The sequence below is a fragment of the Porites lutea genome, chromosome 12 (assembly GCF_958299795.1).
Source record: "Porites lutea chromosome 12, jaPorLute2.1, whole genome shotgun sequence".
NCBI lineage: Eukaryota > Metazoa > Cnidaria > Anthozoa > Scleractinia > Poritidae > Porites > Porites lutea.
In genome coordinates, this window is record NC_133212.1 from 2,095,699 (window position 1) to 2,121,553 (window position 25,855).

The 25,855-nt window shown below is 39.7% G+C and overlaps 1 protein-coding gene across 2 annotated transcripts; it reads right to left on the bottom strand.

The window, feature by feature from the left end:
* Positions 1 to 1,361: 1,361 nt before the first annotated feature.
* LOC140921812 (uncharacterized) lies at positions 1,362 to 20,321 on the bottom strand. Of its 2 annotated transcripts, XM_073371813.1 has the most exons (20): positions 20,183 to 20,321; positions 20,000 to 20,064; positions 18,389 to 18,501; positions 17,309 to 17,377; positions 16,885 to 17,025; positions 15,403 to 15,434; positions 14,938 to 15,032; positions 12,910 to 13,027; positions 11,013 to 11,116; positions 8,578 to 8,917; positions 7,952 to 8,099; positions 7,641 to 7,727; positions 6,988 to 7,152; positions 6,319 to 6,487; positions 5,582 to 5,709; positions 4,602 to 4,754; positions 3,784 to 3,939; positions 3,113 to 3,191; positions 2,601 to 2,706; positions 1,362 to 2,259 (listed from the first exon to the last, which is right to left on the bottom strand). In XM_073371813.1, the coding sequence occupies exons 1-20, from the start codon at positions 20,257 to 20,259 to the stop codon at positions 2,157 to 2,159; spliced, it is 2,448 nt and encodes an 815-aa protein (XP_073227914.1). In that variant the 5' UTR covers positions 20,260 to 20,321; the 3' UTR covers positions 1,362 to 2,156. The 2 variants fall into 2 exon arrangements, with proteins under 2 accessions (XP_073227914.1, XP_073227915.1); XM_073371814.1 differs by lacking the exon at positions 6,988 to 7,152.
* Positions 20,322 to 25,855: the final 5,534 nt, after the last annotated feature.

Genomic DNA, 25,855 nt, shown 5'->3' on the forward strand with positions numbered 1-25,855 from the left:
AAAATTAATCTACGTAAAATAACAAAAAACCGAAAAATAAAGAAATAAAGAAAAAGAAACTCGTATCATCTCAGAGTATATCAGAAAACAATATTTTGACGCAAATAATTTGTGGGGCGAGGGTCCATGCAAATGACAGTAATGAGTGAAGGCTTGCTTCCAAATTCAAAATATATTAAAATGGGTCGCGAGGACGAGGGTTTTCGAACTTTCCTCACACAGTCACCCCTTGTAATTGTTTGCCATGCGGTCAGTAACGGTTATCGATTTACGGCTTTGCGACCGTAAGAAGAGCTTAGGGGCTCGTGGCTTTGGACTTTAGTAGATAAGATCAGTCACCTTCTCCGTGAATCAGTTGCAGTGGCAGTGGTAGCGCAGCGGTAGTTTTTAACTGTTATCAGTTAGCCTGAATTTTATCCGTCTCCCGAGTCGCAAGTGAAGTTTGCGTCTCGAGGAGATGACTGAAATTCAAGCTACAGTCCTGGACAAAGCTACTTGAGAAAATGTTTTTATTAATGTGCACTACCTAACGCAACAAAACTATTTCCAAATCAACGGCTTTGCGCAAAGATAACCCCCTCCCCCAGTTCAAAGTTGTTTCCCACAAATGCTTAGGGAACCGGCTTTCTTTTGAAGACCCAACAACACTGCTTTCAGGGGGAGGGGGGAGGGAAGAATCGGTCGGCTACGAAGTTTAGAAAAAATGCCCCTCCAAGTATGCATTTTTCTCAACAGTTTTGTCCAAGATTGTAGATCACAGGCACAGCCCCCTATTTTCCTCTGGTAAGTTGAAGATTGCGATCGCTGCTGTCACAGTGATTTGGGTATCCCCTGACGAAAAAACTGGTGAGAGCAAAGTTGGTGCTAATTCGAATGGTTTGCTAACGTGTTTATGTGGAACTACAACTTTTATGGGAGAGGCTGTTGTGATTCCCGTGATCATGGAGATCCACGCAGACTTCCTATGCCTGTAGCCTGCGAAAGCATCCGTTTCTCCTTCGCTCTTCACCGCTGGGGACGTTTCGCGCGAAACGTCCCCAGCGGCGAAGAGCGAGGAGAAACGGATGTTTTTGCAGGCTACTATGCCTGTTTCAGACCCCAGACAGGACAAACCTTTAAGTGTCTTCGACTTGCGCTCAAAATGTAGGGGGGGACAGCGTTTCAGCACACAGAGTGGGAAAAAATGCAACGTCACAGGGGGTGGCATGCTGAGAGTGGGTTGTAATAAGTTCCATGTCTGCAATCGAGTGGCCAGGTTGAATAAAGTGGGAAGAGACTGAGACTTTCGGTTGCATTGTTCACTTTTTGGTAAAAATGAAGTCTGGGGATTTTCTTGGAATCTGAAGTACACTGCAAATGTATTCAGTCAATGATATTTTATTGTTTGCGACATCACGCTTCGTCTTACGAGTCACAAATACGTCGCAAACTGCACGATCCTAATTTTAGGCGATTACATGAGCACTTTTAGCGACTACATGATAACAGACAGCATTGAACTAACTACACTACCTATTGTATCTAAATTGATTACTTTTATGCATTATATTGATTATATTTAGGTCGTCCCTAGGTTATACGACTTCTAAGTCTAGTTTTAGGCTAAAAGCACTAGGATGCTGTCCATAATAGCGGTACAATTACTGTTCCCTATAGCTTTTTATCGGCTTAAAAAAATTAACGATAGAAAAATGCTAAATATTAGCGACACGAAAGTGGGTATGGTGAACCATGGAGGAAATGATGTCGGGTCATAAAAATTGTCGGGTCATGAGATTCAGTTTTTGTCGATGGATCTTAAAAATGTGTTGTTCCCTTTGCTTCGAGTACTATAGAGCAAAGCTCTAAGTTGACACTCTTACAGTTCTAACCAAAGCCAAAGCCCCATTCTAACAGTTATGTTTTAACTACGCATTTGTTAATTGTGTTGTAGGCTGCTACAGAGAATGCGCACAGTCAAAGCTACATTCTGGTCATGTTCAATCTAGTGCCCAGGGCTTTTTCTTGCCCCTACCATTTTCGAGGGGAACAGATGAATGCAGGTTTTCTTTTTCGAAGTTCAGTTTACGCCCTCTTTTTTAATATTGCTAAATAAAGAAATCGTTTGACCCTTTTAGAGCATTTATCCCTCACAATGGTTCACCTTGGAAGCTGATTTAATGCATTAAACGCCAGATAGTGACACTTGAGTGACACATATCAGACTTGCGCAGTCCCTCTCTTTTGCTGGAGACCAAACGGGTTTCCACGAGTTCGAACCTTAAAAAAAGGAGGACAAGGTGAAATGAGACATTTGATAGGACATAGAATAAACAATGGCTAAAAAAAAGTTTCAAAAGATTTTAGGTCAGCGTCCTGCACTCGCGCGAATATTCACTCAAAAGCTGCTCCCATACTAAACCATTCCTATTTCGTTTTAGTTTAAAATAACCTTTTAGGTATAGATCTTCCTAATTTTTACTTAACATATATTCTGAGGTTTTTCTTCAATTTCAAGACAGCTCATTGCACGTTTAAAAAAACGACTAAAATAGAAGACAGAAGAAGAAGACAAAAGAAGAGAACAGAAGTACAGATTTCGCATGTTTCATCACACTTACTTAGTTCCTAACACAGCTCTCAGAGATTCCAGGTTCCAAGATACATTCGTCTTGATTATAAGTATGCCTCCAGAGTTCATTATTTCCCACAGGCGCACCAACCACGCTAACAAGACAGAAAACGCAAGTAAAATATTAGTGATAATTAGACCTGTAAATGGAGATATCATAAGTCTCTTTGTAGTGAAAAACATTTGCTTTGAAGCGAAAAGAAGACAATACAAAAAGTACTTTAGTTCATGAAGAACAAGATGTTCTTCTGAATCGACTTTTTAAGTCAAGGAACAAAGACAACAATATCATCAACAACAAAAAAAAAAGGTTAACCTCGGAAAGAAAAAAAGGAACCTTTGGTTCCCGAGAATCTTTTCAATGAATGTTTCCAGCATTTCGAGGAACTAAACTTTGTCCCCTCCCCTTAGCCAACATTTTGCCTTTATTGGTCATGTTGGCTTGGGGGAAGGGTAGGTGGGCAGTTTCCCAGAAACGTATAATGACCCAAAACTTCTTACCTTTGGGATTCGACAGACGTTGAAGACTTAACATAACGATCAAATCATAAACACCAATCTCATTTGGCAGCCAGGTAAACTGCAAAAGAAAATAACAAAAGGGAAATAAAAAATACTTCAACAAGAACAGCCTCTACTTCCGGAACACGCTAGGCGTTTCTTTGCAAGGTTCTGATGGTCTGCATAACGAGAGCTTTATGAGCAGAGTGAGGCGTAGGCGGCATTTCGCGCGAAGCGCGAGACGAGGGGAGGTCTGGCGAAAAGTAAGGGCTACAACGTATTATATTTTTTCTTTTATAAAGGACACCGATTTCTGGCAGGTCAAAATATTAGCCAGACAAACCAGAAATTTGTTTGGCAAACATTTCGTGCATTTTGTCGTTCTAAACTTCGAGTCTGCCATGGATGAAATGTTTCACTACGAAGCGAAGGCTACATTGAAACATTTCTTTAACAATCCTCCTTAGAATTCCCAATAGCAGCGTGAACATTCAGCTGTTAAACTTTAAACATCAAGTTTTGTGGCGATGTTAAACAATTCGTTTTAACAATACAGTTCAAAAATTAGTCCGCGTTCTTTATGTCGTCACGCAAGGCTCCTCAGATGTTTTGCGTGACGACACAAAAATGGCTGCGTAACAGACCATTTTAAAAACCACCATTAGACAAACCTGCTGAAACTGCACTCGATCAACATTAGCCTTGATCTCGTCAAGCGGGATATTCACGAAAGGTAAATCTCTCGCGCCCTTGATCTCTAGCGATTTTCCCTGCTGAATCTTCATAGCAGCGTCCAGCAGACGTCCACTGTGGTCGATAGCGATCACCTGTCACAAAGATAGAAGAGGGTCGCAATAGGGTCTTCAATCCCTTCATCCCGGACCCCAATTGTCTTCTTCAATTCCGTAATACCAATGGTTATTTTAGGCATCCTGCAACCCGTGCTAACTTTAAATCCCGAATCCCACCCTCCCCCCCCCCCCCCCCCCGCTGCAAAATCCCGTAGTCGCAAAAACCTACTGAGGACCCTCATAGAAGTGTCGAGAAAAATTTGGAAATGTCAGCTAACAACGAGAGTTGAGGGAAAAAGTTTCAGAATGTACAAAATTTGCTTTCGGGACGCAATTGCAAGCAAGTTGCGCCGTTGAGCATGTAACAAAGCCCTTAACTTCACCGCTGTCGCTTGCTCTGCCAAGACAAGTATCGCACCATGTAAGGGAATCCGCTTTCCGGAAAACGGAATCCCGGACTTTGGAATCCGGAATACAGCTCAAGGAATCCTGAATCCCACTAACGATTGGAATCCAGAATCCAAGTTTCACTGATAAAGACTGGAATCAAGTACCTTGAATCCGGAGTCCAAGGTTTAGAATCCAGAATCGAAGACTCTCTTGTCAAGTAAAACACCTCAATTTTTGGTAGGATTGAACTGAATCCAAGTCATTGCCCGAAAAGAACTGAATTAAACGAGCAATGACTTTGTGGTTACCTCGCTCAAGCTCTTGCTCAGCTCGAAGGAGAATCGACCCACAGAGCACATAATGTCGAGGGCCTTCTTCACGGGGCAGCCATTGTGTTTGTGAATGGCTTCTTTGCAAATCTCTGCTAGCTGCTCACAGCAACCGGCGTCACTTTCAACACCCTGTTAACGATATGCAAAAACAATGAGATCAATTCCTGGTCACTGCACTTAATCCAGGAGATTTTTAAACAACAAATCACGACAGCGAAATTAAAGTGGTAAATGAAGCGCAACAAAGTGTTGATGAGTCCAGAAACGCTGGAATAGTGACTTAACGTTACAATGCATTACGAATTCCTGTGACTTTCATCACATGCAACCAATTGGCGTGACTAGCATTACATAATCAATTGAAGCCCGCTAAGCTTTACTGGCGTGACTAGCATGATGGTATTGAAACCAAAACACTTTGTGACAGAATCAAGTGTCAGGGTGACCTTATGTGACAATATAACGAGGTTAAGGGCCCGAACTGGCGAGATACATAGACAACTTAGTCTACGATCATGACCTCTCCCTTCAATTCTCCACTCCTTCACCGATCTAAAGTAGCCTGTTCCAGGCTCCAAGAAAGTAATGTGCAGAGATCGTTAAAACTGATGCGAAAAACACAGGGGTCTGGGAAGAGAGGAGGCGCCACTGCTTCCTTCCCCAGATCCCGCGCGTTCTATTTTCGCTTGACATGTTTGCACGGCCTCCCTAGTATCTAAGAACCTGGCACATATTATTCCTGGTCAAAAGTAGAAGGCTATTTTGAGGGGAAAAAAAAGAAAGACTTCAAGCCACAGGCGACGTTGCAGTCGTCGGAAGACCTCACGTGATTGGTTAGGAAAACCATGAACAAAAAAAGTTTACAATGTAACCTAGCCCGAAATCAAACAGCTGCGACATATAGGGACCCAAATAAACTAGATGTTTCGAAGAGTTGCAAGGCTACTTAAACCCACCAGCAGGTCTCCATAGTTAGACAACACTTCAGCGTACAGAAAATCCTCGGCATCATCATGGTACTGCATGTTCACGGTGTTGACGTATACCTCACTGTCGCTGATGCCAGGCAAACTGATAGGGTTCTCTGTAAAAAAAAGAATAATAAATAAATAAATAAATAAATATTACAACTGCTTTTTGGGGGGGGAGGGGGAGAGAGCAGGGATGGCGCAGAGGAAAGAGCACTCACCACCCATCACTGTGGACTGGGGCAGAGGCCTGGCGTTGACACCATATATGGGTTGGGTTTGTTGTTAGTTCTCGCCGCTCCAAGAGGTTTTTCTCCGGGTGCTACGGTTTCTCCCTCCGAGAAAACCCAACACGTCCAAATCAAAAGTCGATATCTGGAAAGTGTCCACGTAGTTGGGGTTACTTAGAGAGCCACTGTCAAGTTTCTAGCCTGCGAGCAAGCTCTCCATTTTATGCGAGCGAAACAAGCCGCGAGAAAACGCGCAAACGAACGGCAAAGCTGTGAGGGGTGGAGGAAATTTCCACTTCAAGTGGCGTCTGGCTCTAGCATCTATACGTTGGAATCCGTTAAGAAGGAACCGATCGGTTTTTCTTAGGCGTTGAGTGGATCTTTGCATTCAAAGGTTTTTATTTAACTGTATAAATCGGGTGTAGTCCTGTCAAGGGCACTCTCTAGTTTAAGAGTACTCACTTACCCCTCCCCTAGTGCTACCCTTCTGCTTACCTTCCACCCCAACCCCCAGCACAAAAACAGGGGTTCCTACCAGACGCACAGGAGGACTGTTAGAAACTGACTGAGCCAATCGGAAACCAAGATGCTGAAAGAAATGGCGGCGAAACGCAAAACGGGCGAATCGTGAAGCTTCGTCTCCGGTAGATACCCAGCTGCCACCCTAGAAATGACAATCAATCGGCCATTAAATTATGCTAACAAGAAAGGCCCGAGAACTCCGCGGCTCAGTCCTGTACGGGAAAATTTGTCACGTGAATTATCTAAAGTCACGTGACAAATAGCGTCATTTGAGAAAGGCCTTAAGATGGTTCTGTAAGCTTGTGAGCGAAAAGCATTTTTTCTTTGGCTGGCGTAAAATGCACCTACTTTTTCATTTAAAAAGACATTCTGAGGCTCAGTAAGAGACTGGGTTTGCGGGCCTCAGTTTGGTCTAAAAATAAAGGGGGGGCGGACGATCCGCCACTGGTATTTGCAGGACCACGGTTTGAGATCCAGAAATTTTGCTTCCATGACAACGTGACGTAACGACTTCTTCTCTCCACTGCTGACAGCTAGGAACTTCTAATATCAAAGCTAACGCTTTGCCGGGTACACAAAACAAGTGGAAAGTACTTCCAAAGGTTAAGAACTCAATTCTTATATATCTGTGGCTCTACGTACCATGATCATGTTGTGCCTTCCATCAAAACAGGGCGAAGAAAAGTCGTCATAGAGTATATGCGATTTAAACTCACAAAAGCCATTGAAATGATCTTCCACCCATTCCCACACATTTCCAAACACGTCACAAAAGCCAGCCTGCGTCGGTGGGTACATGTTAACGGGCTGAAACATTCCAAACAAAAATTAACATTGCTCGCCTCCGATTTTGGAAGAAAATCATGATTGGACTTTCAGCATCACGATAAATATTTTATAAGTCCTGTAGAATTTTAAAATACTTCTCGCCATTTTAGGCTTTCGCTTCGTAATTCCTGAAGCTGGAGCGAAGGCCATAGTAAGATTAATTTTCCTGTATTTCAGTGCAAGGTCTAGTTCTAATTTCGTGAATATTTGTGTCAGTAAATATACATGTTATATATTCAAACTGCTTTTGATGGACGCAACGAGCACATACAAATTTTCATGCGTATGGCCATTATGTGTGTGTACGATGAGGATAAGATGAAAATGAAGATGACGTCCGATGATGGTGATGATGATGATGATGAAGATAATGATGATGATGACGATGATGAAGTTGATGATGGGGATTATGATGACAACGGAGACGGCTGTACTGTTTGAAGAAGAAAGAAAGGTGAACAACTCACAGTGGAAGAACCATATGCCATGTTGATGTTGGCTTCTATTTTATCCTGGTAGATGATATCACACGAGGTTCCAACTAAAGGAGATTTCTGTTGAGGAAAATTTGTGTCCATTTGTTAATTGCACCGTCATCATCTATTCTATGTAATAGTGACAATCGACTTGTTTGAGCATAACAAACTACTGTGAAATCAAACGTAAGTTTCATGGGGACTTATAGGAGTAAAAATTCTCCTCACGAGTATGATACTACATATATAAAGAGTGTTGTGGAGAAATTGGTTGTAGAAGACTCAATTGCTTTGTCCTGTACCTGAGGTCCCCGTATAAGATGATGCTCGGCCTCCGTCGGCAGACGGAATTCTGGACCCTTCCAGGTACAATAAGCTTTGGCCTCGTGATAGTTCACTTCAGCAGGCCAATCCATAGGCATGTCTATTACTTCAAACATGGCACGGTACCTGTGTGGACAGAGAAGGGCAAGACCTGATCAACTTTCTTAATTTCAAAGAAGCTATGGAGGGATTTAGGTCAGCTTTAATTCCTCTGTGGACCAGATCCTAGCGTGTGATTGTTCAAATTTAACCTTTTTATCAGTATTCTTTATATCTAGCTGGATTTTGAAAACGTTACCAACAAATTGACCTCTTCCGTCGAACAGTTTTTTTGTTGTCAACGTGGCCATTATAAAAACTAAGAATGCAACCATAGCTTTTTTCTCTTCTCCTCCTTTCTTCCTCTACGCTCTTTCTTTTTATCCTTTCCTTTTCTTTTTTTGGTGACTTGAAGTTTATAGTGCGCAACATACCGGCCTATTACACTCAAACTGCATATTTTGTGAGGTTCGTTTTCAAAAAATCGGCTAGATTAACAAGTAGAAATAGCTTTTTGAATTTTTTTTAATTATGAACCTTCAGATTTGAGTAAAATGACACTCACTTGTAGGGACATTCCAACTCATCGTGGTCACCGTTCTCGACATGGCCATTAGGCGAGCCATTCTGAACATAAGTCCCATTCATGGCGCCATTGACGGTTCCATTTCCATGTCCATTCAGGACACCATTGGAAAACCCATCATGATGGTCGCCGTTTATGGAACCGTTTGAAATTCCATTCAGAACTCCGTTTCCAAGCAACGGATTATGATTGACATCTGTCATTCCCAGTTTGCAATGGGAGTAAGTTACCAAGTCCGAGCCACAACCGGACTTGCATTGATTGTTGCAGACCCAAAAACTTGGATGGTGAATCTGACGGAACTGTTTCCACCGCCAACCTTGGAAGGACAAAAACGATTTGAGTTGGAGAGCTTCTGCCCCGGGCTCGGACGCGAGGAATAAGAGATAGCATAGGAAATAAAACGACAGCAAGCAAAAGGGAAGTAGAATAGGGTCCGAAAGGGGCCTCCTGATCCAGCATTCCCGATCCTTTTTCACGCGAATCTCGCGTCCCGAACTGTTATCATTGCTATCCCGAATATCTTCCCCAGTCTCGCATTTCGTGCCCCAAAGTTGGCGAATCCCGCGTACCGGGTAGCAGTCAAATCCCGTATCCAGGGTCCGAAATTAACTTTTTAATAGGGGCGCCAACTGGCGATCAAGTATAAATTTTTGGTCGCCAGAGGGCAAATTGTGGTCGCCAAAAATTCCCCCTCCTTTTTTTCAAATAAAAGTTAAACACGAATAAAAAATGCATGGTATGGGCGTTTTTATGCTCAAAAATTGCACTACTTTCGCTCTCGATACCAGAAAGCAACCGTACGTGTACGAGTGAAGTCTTATTTTTTCCACAAATTACTTTTTGGAGATATAAAGCTATCTAACCTAGAATATAGGAACAGAAAGCTGTCTGCCCATGACTGCACTGATCATATCAAAACTCTATTTTCTTCCGATAACTACCACTAAACACGAATCATAAACACGAGTCGAGCTTGAGTCAAGCCGCCTTGTTGCTCGTACCAGGCCACAACTGTGCCACATTACTCGTACCAGTCCACAAAGTACATAACGTACTTACCGTATTTCAGCCGAAAACAACATGGCGGCTTGGAAACGTTCAACTCGTATTGATCGTAGCTGTTGTGGAGGTATTATTACAAGAAGATTCGTTTCACTTTTAATTAAAAAATATCAGCAGGACAAAAAGGAAGACACCTGTTGGCAAATAGCTTCGAGGTTTCAATTCTTAATCAGTTTCTCCGAAAGTTAAAGTCCACAATAACAACCAGCTTTACAAGTCGCTAGCTGGCGACCAGCTATGAAATTCTTGTCGCCAGGACTAAATTTTTAGTCGCATTGGCGACCAGGAAGGCGCAATTTCGGACCCTGGATAGTATCCCGTAACGTTTCTCGACTTTCCGTACCGTATGTTGGTCAAATCCCAGTTCGTGGGATACCCTTCCAGACCCGATCAGAAGCCTTACCCAAAACAGTTTACCCCCCTCTAGGTGGAAATATTTGGGGCCGATCGTACCTAGTGCCCGCAAATGTATGAACGGTGAAAGAGTACGGAGAAATCCGTTAAAAATCTCGATCAAATCCCGAGTTCTTCTCCTTGATCTTACAATACAGTGAAGAAGCAAAGGTACGTTTAAATAGACAGCCGAGGGGAGATTTTAAGCTATTATCTTACAGGTCTGCTGAGACAGTATGCTTTTCATGAAGTGTAGCCGTTTTGAAGCAGTTCGAATGTAAAGCTAGTGGCATTTTCCTTGACAACGGTGTAGTTTAACTGCGTTTAAGTTCCTACAATTATATCCAACTCAACTGAATTGTCTATATCAGTATTTTAAAAATGTCAGACCCACAAAACGAGCTTGTGGTTATGAGGGTGTTTCGAAACATTTTCGACCAGCACCTAAGGGTGGATTTCCACTGTCGCGTAATTTGCGTAAAACTTACGTTCGCAAGTAAAATAGAGGCAATGTATGAAAGGTCGCGAGACAACGTTAAAGTGGAACCTCGCTCAACTTCATTTTTTCAGTCATTTTAAGACCCTGAGTATTGGTCTGGCCCAAGGTCGCCCATGTTAGGGGGATCAAACACACTCTTGGATTCTGGATTCCACACCATTGATTCCGGATTCCAGGTACTAGGTTCCAGTCTTTGTCAGTGGAACTTGGACTCTGGATTTCAATTGTTAGTGGGATTCCGGATTTCTTAAGCTGTGTTCCGAATCCAAAGCCCAGGATTCCAGATTTCACAAGCAAAATTTCCCCGGATTCCGGATTCTAAAAGCAAAAATTTCCCAGATTCCGGAATCCCGACTCCCTTACACGGGACAACCCAAGCATCGAACCCACGACCGCCCGCTCTGCAGTCAATCCCACTACCGACTGAGTGTATCCTGCAGCGGAAAGTGATTCTTACCTTCTTTAGTCCAATACTTGGAATTTTCATACCCTCCGCTGTTCACAAACTCCAAGTACTCGCGGTTAGTAATCAAGTACTTTGAAGCCTTGAATGAAGGAACCCTATAAAGAACAAGACGAAATATGTCTCTTACAAGCACATAATCTAAATGCTTCATGCAATCGCTACATGTCAAAAAAATATCAAAAGAGAACTTCATGTTCATACAGTAAATGATTCACGCTGCACTGCATAAGAAAAGTTCCACTAAATGTAAAGGGAATTTTGGATCAATTTTCATCTCTACTAGATTCCTCTAAAATTGTTTTTTTTTTTGCTTACTAAGCCAAGGAATTTACGTGTTGAGGCACTATAAATATTTTTGGTGTTATGATCAGTGTGTTAATGTGCGAATTATGATCCAGTGTGGTGCACGCATGTAATAACTTCTTAGTTACAGGTTTGTGTACTTTGGTTTTCTGTACTTGCAATTTGGGTTTGTTTCAGTTTGCTTTTTCTTAATATTGTTCATTTTGTACAAGTCATCAAGGACACTTTGAAAAATTTCAACATAAATAAAACTATCAGTAGGTGGAAAATGATCGTCTTGGCAAGTGTATATAGGTCCTGAATAGGACTGTTAAAGTATGTTTTGACAACAGGCTGTGCAATAGTGCGTTGATGAATTGGCAATAAATTCATTAAGAGTTATTTTGGTGAGTGTATGTTTTGCTAAGAGTAAGTTTAGGAAACTTCAGTGTTTGCCGAAATTTCTGGACATTTTCAAATAACAACTGTGAATTAAAATACTTCATATTAATTAGGTATGAAAATTAAGAATTTGTAATTATGTTGAGTTAATACATTCTTATGTTGCATACATTACTCATATACCACTGTGCAATCTTACTGATGACAATTAATTGTTTTCTTAACAAATTGAAACTTACATAAAACATATAACAGCTAACATTTCACCAACAAAGACACTTTACAAACAGTTTTTTTTTCATACATGTTAAAACTAAATCAACTGCACATTTTAGATTTTGTGCATGAGGTGCAATGATTTCTTCCAATTAATTAGAGTTAATTAGAGTTATTTTTCTAACTTTTCAAGTGAAATTATTAATGATTACCAAGTTAGTTGAGACCAAGAAAACTTTTTTTTGACCTTTCATAACGAACAGAGGTTAGCTTTAAAAAGACTTCAATGTGTGTTTGCCGTAACCGTTTGGAGATCCACTAAAATGTGCAAGCCAATAAAGAAGAAGAGTTAAATATTTCACTGTTGATGTTTTTATCAGGCCAATAACAATTGCAAGGAGGTACCATAAAGTTTTTAAGTACTTCATTATGGATAGGATGGCAATTCCATTACGAGCGGGGCCATACTCCCAGCCATAATTACTCCCATGTAGTACAGGTAAACTTTGATGGAGGAAGACGAGGTGATTACATTGTTAAAAGATTTAATTTTGGACCACCAGATCCAAAATTTAAACCAGTTTCCTCCACATCATCACAAATTATTTTTGTTCAGCTGACATGACAAGTTTTGTCACAAGGATTGTATCAGCCATCCAAGCTTTGGCACCAATCACAAAATTTATTATTTACATGACAGCAGTACACTGTACATGAACATAATTTTCCTTTAAAAGCGTTGGAGATTAAAGTCGCCCTTTCTGGGACATTTATATGGACATGCAGTAATTTAGACTTTGCTTTGCTTGCTTTGTCTGACTGCAAAGGTCGACCAGGGTTGGAATCCCAAGAAAGACTCAAATATCAGGGCTACTTTGCCACTTTACTTGAATTGGTGGCTAGCTGTACAGTTCTACAAGAACTGTTAGGATTATGATCTGATTTTGAACATGCAGTACCGTATGATGTACGTCACACCCAAACTCACTTGACGTTCCACTGCCCATATTCGTTGTCCCAGCCATAAGACGGAAAGTTTTCTGGCTTGCCCAGGCTCACAGACTGCTCGGCTATTTCAATCAGTGGGTTGGATGAAACCGGATCTCCTGATATTGGCATTTACAAATTACAAAAATGTTCTTTGTGTAATCATGAAATCGGTGGAAACCCTTGACAACATTAACATAGAGAGGGCTGAAGGGTGCAGAATTCTGCACTTGTTTTAAACCAGTTCTTGCTTAAAAAATGTATTCATGTATATATCTGTCTTTTCATGAAAGCCTATTCTTGCCAGGTCTTTTTTAAAAGTAATTATGGTCATTCAATATTAGGTAAGCCCTTCCCACCATTTCTAGAGTCATATATAAGAACATGATGATGATAATGCCGCAGTGATTATGACAGTGATGATGATAATGATGATGATGATGATGACATCAGCAATGATCATGAAGGTTTTTTGCAGGTAGTGCATGATGATGATCAGGTGGTGATGATCTATAGCACAGTTTTCCATGATACTTGCTCACACACCCATCCTCTATCCCCCCTCTTCCCCCCCCCCCCCACCACCACCCATTAAAACTTTCACTTCTTCACTCATTCACCAAGGTCCATAATCCAGCAACTTTCTAATAACCTGGCAAGAATACATTTTTTGAAAAGACAATTCCAAAGGAAATACATGGTACTTGGCATTTTCCCGCTGGTATCCAAAATAATTCCTGGAAGTCAGGAACTTGAAATTTACCTTGAGAGTTGTAACCAATTTCAAAATTTCCCTCAAGGAATGTTCTTTAATTGAAGTATCATTGACATTTGACAGATTTCATTTGAAAAGTGGAAGCCAATCGACATTAGGGAAAGTGCTGGCACAGTTAAATAAATTCCTCAAAATTGCTCTTTTAAAAAATTTCATGTTGAGTGGTATATACATGTACAGTTTTTTATGGTTTGAATTTAACCACTGGTTCGGGTCAATTTACGAAATCAAGATTCCTTGAATTTATGTGTTCACACTGGAGACACATGCTAACATGTCAAGGTTCTCAACAGAAGGCAATAATGGTTCCTTTTACACCATCGGTTGAGCACAAGAATTTCTTGAAGATTTTTCCTGACGAGCTGAATTGCTGAAATTCATATTCAAGAACTCAGGTAGTACACCACTATTCAGTCGCCTCTGCCATTGTTAGTCTTTTTTACATACAATACTGCTCATGGTAGCAGTTACTTTGAACTTGTCAATATATGTGACTGGTAACTGCATTTATATCTTTAGCTTCAGTGCTGCTTGTGTGTTTATAACAATAATATAATTGTTGAATGTGAATACACTCTGTACGAGTATGATTGTGTACGACGTACTACACTTGGTAACGGACATAAGGCGACATGAGATGACAACTTAAGAGTTTAAACCCTTAGGACAATTATTACAGAATTAAACTCATATGGTATAAAAGTTGGGAACCGGCAAATTTAAAAAGGATAAATAACTACTAGAATGATAGATAGTAAGTTACGTTTATTATTTATCAGTTAGGAACATACTACCTATCCAATAGTGCTACAAGAATAACAAATTTATACACATTGTATAAATGAAAAAATGGTAATGATAATTAATAATAATGATGATAATGATAACGATAACACAGAATGTAGATGATAAATAAATAATTGTCTTTATAAGTTAGGTGATAGATTGAGATAATAATTATAATATAGCTGTATCAATCAACAAATCTTAACTACACTGTTTTAAACACACCTTGAATCTTATCTTCAACATATTGTAGACTGGGAAATGGTATGAAAGTTAAAATCATCTGAGATTCATAAGGGAAACAAACGTATCCAAGGGGCGGGAGGGGGAGGGGGTTGAACTCTTGACATGGCCTCTCCACAACTGTTTTTCTTTTCATAATTGGCCCAGGCTTTGCTTATTAATATGCATGCATTAAAAACCAAACCAGTGCCATCTAAAGTGTAGGAATGCGATAAATAGTTTTACCTGCAGTTATTGGTCCATCTTTCCAGCCAAGAGGCTTCCTGACAAGCTCCAGTGGCATCTGACGAATCAGAACAGAGGATGTTTCAAAATGGATCCTGTAAAACAAAAATAATAATGTATCCACTGTTATTTCCAGGCTAAGAAAACAGTTATTATTGTTTGATTATTAAGTGAAAATTGGTGCTACTTTGTTAGTTACGTGTATAATAAAAAACTTTCTAAGATGTGCACCATGCATGTCTACTTGACACAAAGTCATACATGGAAGATAGTGACGATTAAGATACAGATGGCAATAGCAGTAATGATGATGACGATGATGTTAACGGTGATGAAAGATTACAGCAGTGACAAAGACTTTAATTAAACAGCATGCAAATGATGGCATCTTCTCATCTGCAGTGTAACCTATAAAGGCACTGCACATGTACAGTCATACAATCCAATGTAGTTGAGCCAGCTCACCTTTCATGTTCAAATCCCATGAAAACGGCCCACTGAAAAAGACATTTTCAATGAATAATGTCAGTATTGAGGATTGTAAATACTTGAGGTAAAAAGTAGGGTGTTCTTTGATTACTAAGCATTGACATGGTAATGTAGCTTTTTATGTAACCACACTCAGCAGGACAGTTCCTGCAGATTTGCTGGATCACAATCAGGCTTTTAGCCAGACATTGAAAACTGACCATCCAGAAGGCATGTTTTCCCATAAAATTACGAGAGATTAAGTGAATTTTCCCTGTTTATCAAATACTAAGAGAAAAATGAAGAGCGATAGATGCATGAAGTTATCTAAAGCTGACATAAAGTCTTTCTCTGAGGAGCAGGAGAATGTTAACACAAAGAAGAAAACTATGTACAACTAAAAATTATTTGAAAAAAGGAGAGAACTTCGAGAAATTCCTGTCACCGAACTACAGCAGTTCATGATGAAGTTTGTGCTGGGAGTGTGCATGAGAACGAAAAATGTATACATAATAAAAAGAAAATTACCCAGTGGCTTGAAGATATGAATTTTATTTTCTTGTGGCGAAAAACAATATTTTACACACTCACTCTGCACGTTCGTAAAATATTGCTTTCACCAAGAAAAAATTAAATTCATCTTCGCGCCACCATGTTATCAGGGCTTCTGATATTTCGCACAGTCGCGGACCCGCGAAATTCAGGTATTTCCGCGAAATCCCACGAAATGCCGCGAAATCCGCCAGAAATATTTCCAAATACTTGTCGGCAAAACATATTTAATACTTATCTTGGCCATTAGACCTGTTTTATTCACCCCAAACGTTCAAATTTATCTTGAAACTTCGTCACTGCAACGAGTAAACAACGTCCCAAAACTACCAGGCGTTCTTAGATTAATGTTGCGAAAAACTGGGCACTAACCATAATGTTAATAGCTTTAGTATCGCGCATTTCTCGAGCAAACTGTTGTTGGAAGAGCAAATGATTATCCCTGTTAAAAAAACAACGTTAAACAACGCTGGTCATATCGACGCAGAATTGATCGATTTTAGCGAAATTTGCCAAAAAAAACCCAGCGAAATCGGCTGTTTTTTACTGATTGTTTCTTGGCAAAGTTTCCCCCCGAAATTTCCCGTGAAATCGGCCGATTTTTCTAAGAATTTGCCCCTGAAAATCCTTCGAAATTTGACTTTTTCCGCTAAAATCCGGCGAAATCGAACGATTTTCCGGCGAATTTTGACTTTTTTCCCGCGAAATCGGCCGATTTTTCTGCGAATTTGCCCCTGAAAATCCCGCGCAAATTTGCTTTTTTTTCCGCGAAATATCAGAAGCCCTGTGTTGTGTCCTCTATGCAGTACATTCCCCAACTAAAATTTTGCCAACTGTAACCTGTCATGAATTCTCTGCAAGCCCCCAAATCTCTCAGCAATGGTTTAGAGTTCACTGTTCAGTCATGTACGTTTTTGTTCACCTTACCCATTTGCTCTCCTGAGTTACAGGCAGCTCCAGTGGAGTGTTATCTATAACATCCAAGATGGCTTTGCGCACCTTCTTGCGGTATTCTGCAACTTTAGCAACAGTTGGCCATACAAAACTTCCTCCCATTCTATAATTCTCCTGCAAATTACAATGAGAGATCAAAGTAATACAGGGATATGCAGACATGCTTGATCAGACCACAGAAGCACAACAAAGATAAACAAAATGAGATATCAATACATGTACGTCAGTGAAGTACACTTATTTTTGAAAAATATTGGCGAAATAAATTTGAAAATCAAATAACATGAAGTAAACAGTTTATTTGTTAACATGATGATGCTACGGATCTTTTGCATACAAGTATGAAAATATGCAATATTAGATATCTAAAATAAAAAAAAACAAGTAAATCACTCACAGTGTCATCCCATGACATTTCATCAACACCTGTCTCAAACAAGGTCTCATACTCAAAATTAATCCTCTCCTAAAGACAAAGCATATTTAATAAAATGAAGGTTAATTCATCGCATGAGCTATAATATTAATGTTAAATTATAATTCACTAGTGTGGCCATTTTCAATGTACATGAAAAATACTGTCAAGTGCCCTACTGAGCAGGGCAGCGAATAACGACAGAATCTTCACTGGCAAAGGCATTCAAGTTTAAGTAATTTAATATTCTGAATAATTATTGCTCATTGAAAATATTGCAATGTTTCTGATTGGCTCCAATAACCCGGCTAATTCTTCATAACAAACAGGTGCTTACCATATTTGGAAGATGCAAACAATATACCATCGATTGGATGGTACATATACTTGATTGGAAACGAGGTTACTTGAGCAAACATGAACTTAAAAAAATGGCATTCACAGCTATTCCAAGACAAAATAGCTGAACTTGTGACTTAAACTGAGTGGAAAAAATGCAAGAATACCCAAAACATATCTGCTCAATGAATTTTATGTACTTTTTAAGGAGTATCTGCATCTGTTTATATCCTGAAACCGTGCCAAGAAATAGGCCAAAGTTTTGAAGAAAGTCTACAAGGTAAGCATGTTGAAAACTTAGAAAGATTTTGAATGAATAATAAAACAATTTTATTATTACATTTGGGATGAACATGCTCCTCGATCTAGATAATTCTTCACATCCTACTCAGCTTCGTTCAATAATTGCTAATTCCAGTCAAAGCACTTAATCTGCAATCTTTTGAAAATCATGACCCCTTCCCATCCAACCCTTCATAATCTGGATACCTGCTTTACACTGGTTCATCTGCAATATTTAAGTTCATATGCAAAGTACATACACACGGTACAACTAATGAGCACTGTGCAGATTGCCTTTATTTTCTTTTTCACTTTCTTGAGGTAGCACGTTTCATTTATTTATTCATTACTTTTATTTATTTAGCTTCACCTAACTAGTACTTAGTACTAGTTAGGTGAAGAACTATACACGTACATGTGTGTTTTTAGGAAAAGGTATACCTTTAAGAGGCCACCAAGAACAAGCTTATTAACATATACAGCTGCTGTATGACCAAAGTAGAATATCAAAGGAAGTCGTAGTCGATCAGGGCATTTATAAAATGCTGACTCATCTGAAAGAAACACGTGTTAAGTTAATTCTTATATAAGATGATAAAACAACCTTGATGTGGGCATTTGGAATTTAACCTCTTTTGTTTGTAGAATCAGTGGTTTTCAGTTTTCACATTTACTGCTTTTTTTTTACCTTTTGTCTGACATTTGCCCACCCATACCCATGTGAATAATAATGCTTCGGCAACTAAAAAGGGAAAAACTCAGAAAAAGTATGCATACATGCATATTGTATTAAGTGTGTGTATGAATGAACCAGCGCAAAAATGTACTGTATTGTACTTGTATAGAAGATTGGATTGTCATGAGGCAAATCTTATAGGTGGACGGTTAAAACTCTTTATAAATCTGCTTAATGATGTCAAATAAAATTATTAGTCTACATCAAAGGGCCAAGAGAAGCTGACTGGATGCAAATTAAACATTATTGTAGGTCTGGCACATGGTTCATTGTTTCAATTTTTATATTTTCATCTGTTTTTATTGCGTGGTGAAAAATTGCATATATATAACAATGTGTTTAAAACAAAGAAAATTAACATTAAACCAAGGATGAAATTTATTACAGCACAACATTATTACATACGTAACACCAAGCCCACATCGGCCTTTGGCTGCCTACTAAATCGACCTTTCAAAAACTAGGAATAAACTTAAAGTTATGTACAATGTCTGTATGTAAATATAAACTATCCCTTCAGTGGATATTAAAATGTCAGGGACTCTGCATGCAAAATATTATCATAGAGCACTGTTTATGAGAGTCTCAACTCTAGCTATGGAAGCTTCTTATTGATAAGTTTCACCCTATTCGCTCTTGACCTGTTCATTGCTTTTAATAGTAGCAAATCGTGCTGCTGGAAATATTTTTAGTTTCCAACTTCCTACAGTGGTTTAACCTTATGAACTAGTGGTTTTTCGTTTTAATCACACGGCTAAGCGACACGAAAATCCGACCGAATGTGAACATTACATCAGGTGGAAAACTACTTTGGTCGTTTACGTAACCTAACAATAAAACTCTAGCGACAATTTACGTCCAAGTGATCAAAACATAAGCTCAAGCTTATACATGTATGTGAAACGGGATAATATCTTTATGGTGTCACTATTTTAATAAACAGCAAACAATATTTACGAGCGTGAATCATCTTAAACTTGAGACAAGTACCTCAACTCATCAAGACATTAACTGGAAGCAAGACACGTGCTTACCGTATTACCCAGCGGTGGATCGAAAAATCAGACATTTTGTCTGAAAATATTTGTCAACATATATACATGATCATGCACTAATTCGCGCCAACACTCACGAGTTTAATCACACCGACTGGTTACACTTTTTGCTGCTCTTCTTCCATAGTATGTCTTATAACCAAACAGCTACAGCATTAGCATGAATTAGCATGCCTGAACGATTTTCAGTTCGTAGATTTAAGCTTATAATAAAAACTATAAACAAAAGTCGAGGCCAATGGGTTATAAAATTTTACTCACCTTTTAAAGCCTTGAACAACGTTTCGTAAAGGTCGAAGCTATTTTCAAAATATGCCTTGATTTCACTACAAGAGAGAAAAACTCAAGATTAACTCTTAAGCCGCTACTAAGGAGAAACTAGGATACAAGAACAAGCGTTTCATGATATGATGTTGCGTAACGGAATAGAATAATCTATCTAACCTTTTTGAGCAAGATGACAAATCACAAGGCTTCATTGATCGTAGGACATGCTTCCCACTTGGCTGAAATACTACCATGTTTTAACTGCGGAAGCTTAGTCGCTACACCTGCAACGATAATGAAGGACGCTATTAAAATTAGGATCGAATCAGCCGGGCCGGACGTTCGATTGATTCCTTTTAGGCGGGAGAACCAGTGATAAAAGCACATGCAAGATTTAACCAATCAGAAAACGCCAAACGTGAACCCTGTGGGGGTTGACGGGGAGGGGCTGGGGGTGGGTTATGAATGAAGTTGGACTTTTCGCAAAAGCTTATCGGAAGCTTAGCACTAATTTAGCACCTTAAACTTTTCAAAAATTAATGCAAACTACATGGATTACGGAAATTACGCAAGCGCTCTCCTTGCTTACTTATATTTATATTTTTCGAGTACCTTAAACCTTCTATGCATGTTAATTAGCCCTCTTAATTCCTCTATCACATCTACAGAGTGCAAAGATCGAGCTTTTACCTTCCAACGAGACATCATGAGACATAGAGGACAAGTATAGAATGACTAAATTTGCCAGCATTTTGTAGGAATTAAGGTGTGTAAGCTGCCTCAAACAAAACGAAGACGAAAAACCCTGTTGGAAGTCCCTCGTCAGCTTGTGATCTGTACGTGTGTGTCTAGAATTTTGTTTGGGTGTGTTCAAGTTCTTAAAACATGATGAATAAATAGACAGAAATTGAAAGAAATATGCAGCGAGGGCGGTTCCGATCCTACAAGAACTGTTCGTTATGTCACACTGTTATACTTAAAATGCAATCATTCAAGAAGCAAGTTGGAGTGTTTCCTCGGGAGTATTTATTAGTAGATGACTTCAAATTGAAAGAAAACTTCCTGAGACATGAAGCTTTCAATAAATATATGATCAAAGAGGCTGCAGGGGAACTTTTTTTAGCTCTAGTGTTTCGCCTTAGTAAATTAGCTTATGTTGTATGTACTATACCTTATGCTGACGTAAAAAAAATGATTCATCTATCTCTCTTACCTGTGACAATTGTAAGGATCAATACAGTGCAAACTGGCCGCTTGCAACTTTGATAGTGGATCGGTCGCCGTAAGTCCGCCGTAAATAGTGTGAGACCATGAATGGCATGACAAGGCATAGCATGGTGAAGCAATACAAAGCGCCCGCTTGGATTAGCTTTGTAATCATGAATTATATGCATTCATGCGTATGACCCAATTGTGTTAATCCTTCAGTCAATAAAAACGTTATGAATAATGATTATAAACGACTGGATGCTACAGACATTTAGCCTTCGCAGACTACAGACATCTTGTTGTATATAATCATTTGTCTTAAGTCCAGGCCAAGCTCCTGTAGGAATAACATGGGTGTACAGTACGGTGACGCGTGGAAAGCGAGCGGGGGAGGGGGTAAGTGACATTGAGTGTACTTTTAGAGGCAACAAAGCGAATTAGGAGACAAGTAATTAATCAAAATAACCAAATTAAGGAAGGTTAGAATGAAGACAGAGTTTAGGCGGTGTATAATTTACCAGGAGCATTTGATGGGCTCCTGAATTTACCAAATGCCATCATTAAGCGACTGAGTCATTTTCAATTTAGGCCGCCCTCCCGGGCGGGGGGGGGAGGGGACTCCCACATATAAATGAAGAGGATGCTCGTCGTCTCGCTTAGGGGTGTAGTGGTAAATTGCAGATTTTGGTCTTACTTTGGGTGTTTGCGACGAAAAGTTACTATATTTGCCCATCCATGGATCCCGTAGGGCTGTGCATAAAGAAATGTGAAAAAAATGCCGTGATGTCTGTTTTAGTATAGTCTTCTTTAAGCGGTCAGCTAAAGATTGAACCACTGCCACATCGGTCTCCTTTCGACTTAACAGTTCAATTTTAATTTTCTGACGGGCATCCCCCTTACTTTTATATTGTGGTGCTCCCGGGGCCGTTTTTAACTCTACTATTCTGGCTTAAAGAATATTAATATTTAATTTTGTTAAGGTCCGCCTGCGGGTATTGAGAAGACATATGGCAATGTATACAAAAAAAAAACATTTTGCTGAGAATACAGAATAATAACTTCATTCTATTGAGAGTCGTTTCCTGTTGCTTATCAGTGTATTGTAGCGTGGTCATCTCCGACCAATCAGGACATCGTACGTATTCAAGTTCCTCATGAAAAAAGATATCTGTGAGTCATGCGGCCGTTTTAACTATCCCCGCCAGCCTGTGGACAACCTTTCGATGCTAAGTTATCCCAAGCTGTTGATATTTATTTTTGGTTCATTCTTTCTCTTCAGCTAACCAGGATGTTGCCAGGTGGAGCTCTCGACTTCCTGTTCGGAAACTTGACTCTCAACTCGCAATATAATAAAATGTAAATGTATTTATTATACATCTACCAAAGAAATAGTGGGTGTGCTTTTGCGAGCTAGCATGATATATATCTCAGTATCTTCATGCGTGAAAAGATCACCGTTGCTATGGAACCCTGTGGGGGTTGACGGGGAGGGGTTGGGGGCGGGTTATATATGAAGTTGGACTTTTCGCAAAAGCTTATCGGAAGCTTAGCACCAATTTAGCACCTTAAACTTTTCAAAAATTGATGCAAACTACATGGATTACGGGAATTAAGCAAGCGCCCTCTTTGCTTACTTTTGTTAAATATTTTTGGAGTATCTGAAACATCTATGCATGTTAATAAGCCCTCTTTATTCCTCAATTACATCTACAGTGTGTAAAGATCGAGCTTTTACCTAATTCCAACGAGACATCATGACACAAAGAGGACAAGTATACTATAGAGGACAAGTATAGAATGACCAAATCTGCCACCGTTTTGTAGAAATGAAGGTGTGTAAACTGCCTCTAACAGAACGAAGACGAAAGACCCTGTTGGAAGTCCCTCGTCAGCTTGTGATCTGTACGTGTGTGTCTAGAATTTTGTTTGGGTGTGTTCAAGTTCTTAAAACATGATGAATGATGATGCAGCGAGGGCGGTTCCGATCCTACAAGAACTGTTCGTTATGTCACACTGTTATACTTAAAATGCAATCATTCAAGAAGCAAGTTGGAGTGTTTCCTCGGGAGTATTTATTAGTAGATGACTTCAGTTTGAAAGAAAACTTCCTGAGACATGAAGCTTTCAACAAATATATGATCAAAGAGGCTGCAGGGGAACCTTTTCTAGCTGCTAATGTTTCTCCTTAGTAAATTAGCTTATGCTGTATGTACTATACCTTATGCTGACGTAAAAAAATGATTCATCTATCTCTCTTACCTGTGACAATTGTAAGGATCAATACAGTGCAAACTGGCCGCTAGCAACTTTGAGAGTGGAACGGTCGCCGTAAGTCTGCCGTAATTAATGTGAGACCATGAATGGCATGACAAGGCATAGCATGATGAAGCAATACGAAGCGCCCGCTTGGATTAGCTTTGTAATCATGAATTATATGCATTCATACGTATGACCCAATTGTGTTAATCCTTCAGTCAATAAAAACGTTATGAACAATGATTATAAACGACTGGATGCTACAGACATTTAGCCTTCGCAGACTACAGACATCTTGTTGTATATAATCATTTGTCTTAAGTCCAGGCCAAGCTCCTGTAGGAATAACATGGGTGTACAGTACGGTGACGCGTGGAAAGCGAGCGGGGGAGGGGGTAAGTGACACTGAGTGTACTTTTAGAGGCAACAAAGCGAATTAAGGAGACAAGTAATTAATCAAAATAACCAAATTAAGGAAGGTTAGAATGAAGACAGAGTTTAGGCGGTGTATAATTTACCAGGAGCATTTGATGGGCTCCTGAATTTACCAAATGCCATCACTAAGCGACTGAGTCATTTTCAATTTAGGCCGCCCTCCCGGGCGGGGGGGGGGGGGGGGGGACTCCCACATATAAATGAAGAGGATGCTCGTCGTCTCGCTTAGGGGTGTAGTGGTAAATTGCAGATTTTGGTCTTACTTTGGGTGTTTGCGACGAAAAGTTACTATATTTGCCCATCCATGGATCCCGTAGGGCTGTGCATAAAGAAATGTGAAAAAAATGCCGTGATGTCTGTTTTAGTATAGTCTTCTTTAAGCGGTCAGCTAAAGATTGAACCACTGCCACATCGGTCTCCCTTCGACTTAGCAGTTCAATTTTAATTTTCTGACGGGCATCCCCCTTACTTTTATATTGTGGTGCTCCCGGGGCCGTTTTTAACTCTACTATTCTGGCTTAAAGCATATTAATATTTAATTTTGTTAAGGTCCGCCTGCGGGTATTGAGAAGACATATGGCAATGTATACAAAAAAAAAACATTTTTTGTTGAGAAGATGGAATAATAACTTCATTCTATTGAGAGTCGTTTCCTGTTGCTTATCAGTGTATTGTAGCGTAGTCATCTCCGACCAATCAGGACATCGTACGTGTTCTAGTTTCACATGAAAAAAGATATTTGTGAGTCATGCGGCCGTTTTAACTATCCCCGCCAGCTTTTGGACAACCTTTCGATGCTAAGTTATCCCAAGCTGTTGATATTCATTCTTGGTTCATTCTTTCTCTTCAGCTAACCAGTATGTTGCCAGGCGGAGCTCTCGACTTCCTGTTCGGAAACTTGACTCTCAACTCGCAATATAATAAAATGTAAATGTATTTATTATACATCTACCAAAGAAATAGTGGGTGGGCTTTCGCGCGCTAACATGATATATATCTCAGTATCGTCATGCGTGAAAAGATCAGCGTTGCTAAGGAACCCTGTGGGTTTTGACGGGGAGGGGTTGGGGGCGGGTTATATATGAAGTTGGACTTTTCGCAAAAGCTTATCGGAAGCTTAGCACCAATTTAGCACCTTAAACTTTTCAAAAATTGATGCAAACTACATGGATTACGGAAATTACGCAAGCGCTCTCTTTGCTTACTTATATTTATATTTTTTGAGTACCTTAGACCTTCCATGCATGTTAATTAGCCCTCCTAGTTCCGCAATTACATCTACAGTGTGCAAAGATCGAGCTTTTACCTTCCAGCAAGACATCATGAGGCATAGAGGACAAGTATACTATAGAGGACAAGTATAGAATGACCAAATTTGCCACCATTTTGTAGAAATTAAGGTGTGTAAGCTGCCTCTAACAAAACGAAGACGAAAGACCCAACGTGTGACTAGAATTTTGTTTGGGTGTGTTCAAGTTCTTAAAACATGATCAATAAATAGACAGAAATTGACAGAAATATGCAGCGACGGCGGTTCCGATCCCACAAGAACTGTTCGTTGTGTCTCACTGTTATACTTAAAATGCAATCATTCAAGAAGCAAGTTGGAGCATTTCCTGGGGAGTATTTATTAGTAGATGACTTCAGTTTGAAAGAAAACTTCCTGAGACATGAAGCTTTCAACAAATATATGATCAAAGACCTGCAGGGGAACTTTTTTTAGCTCTAATGTTTCTCCTTAGTAAATTAGCTTATGCTGTATGTACTATACCTTATGCTGACGTAAAAAAAATGAATCATCTACCTCTCTTACCTGTCACAATTGTAAGGATCAATACAGTGCAAACTGGCCGCTTCCAACTTTGATAGTGGATCGGTCACCGAAAGCCCTCCGTAATTAATGTGAAACCATGAATGGTATGACAAGGCATAGTATTCCAAGCGGATGCT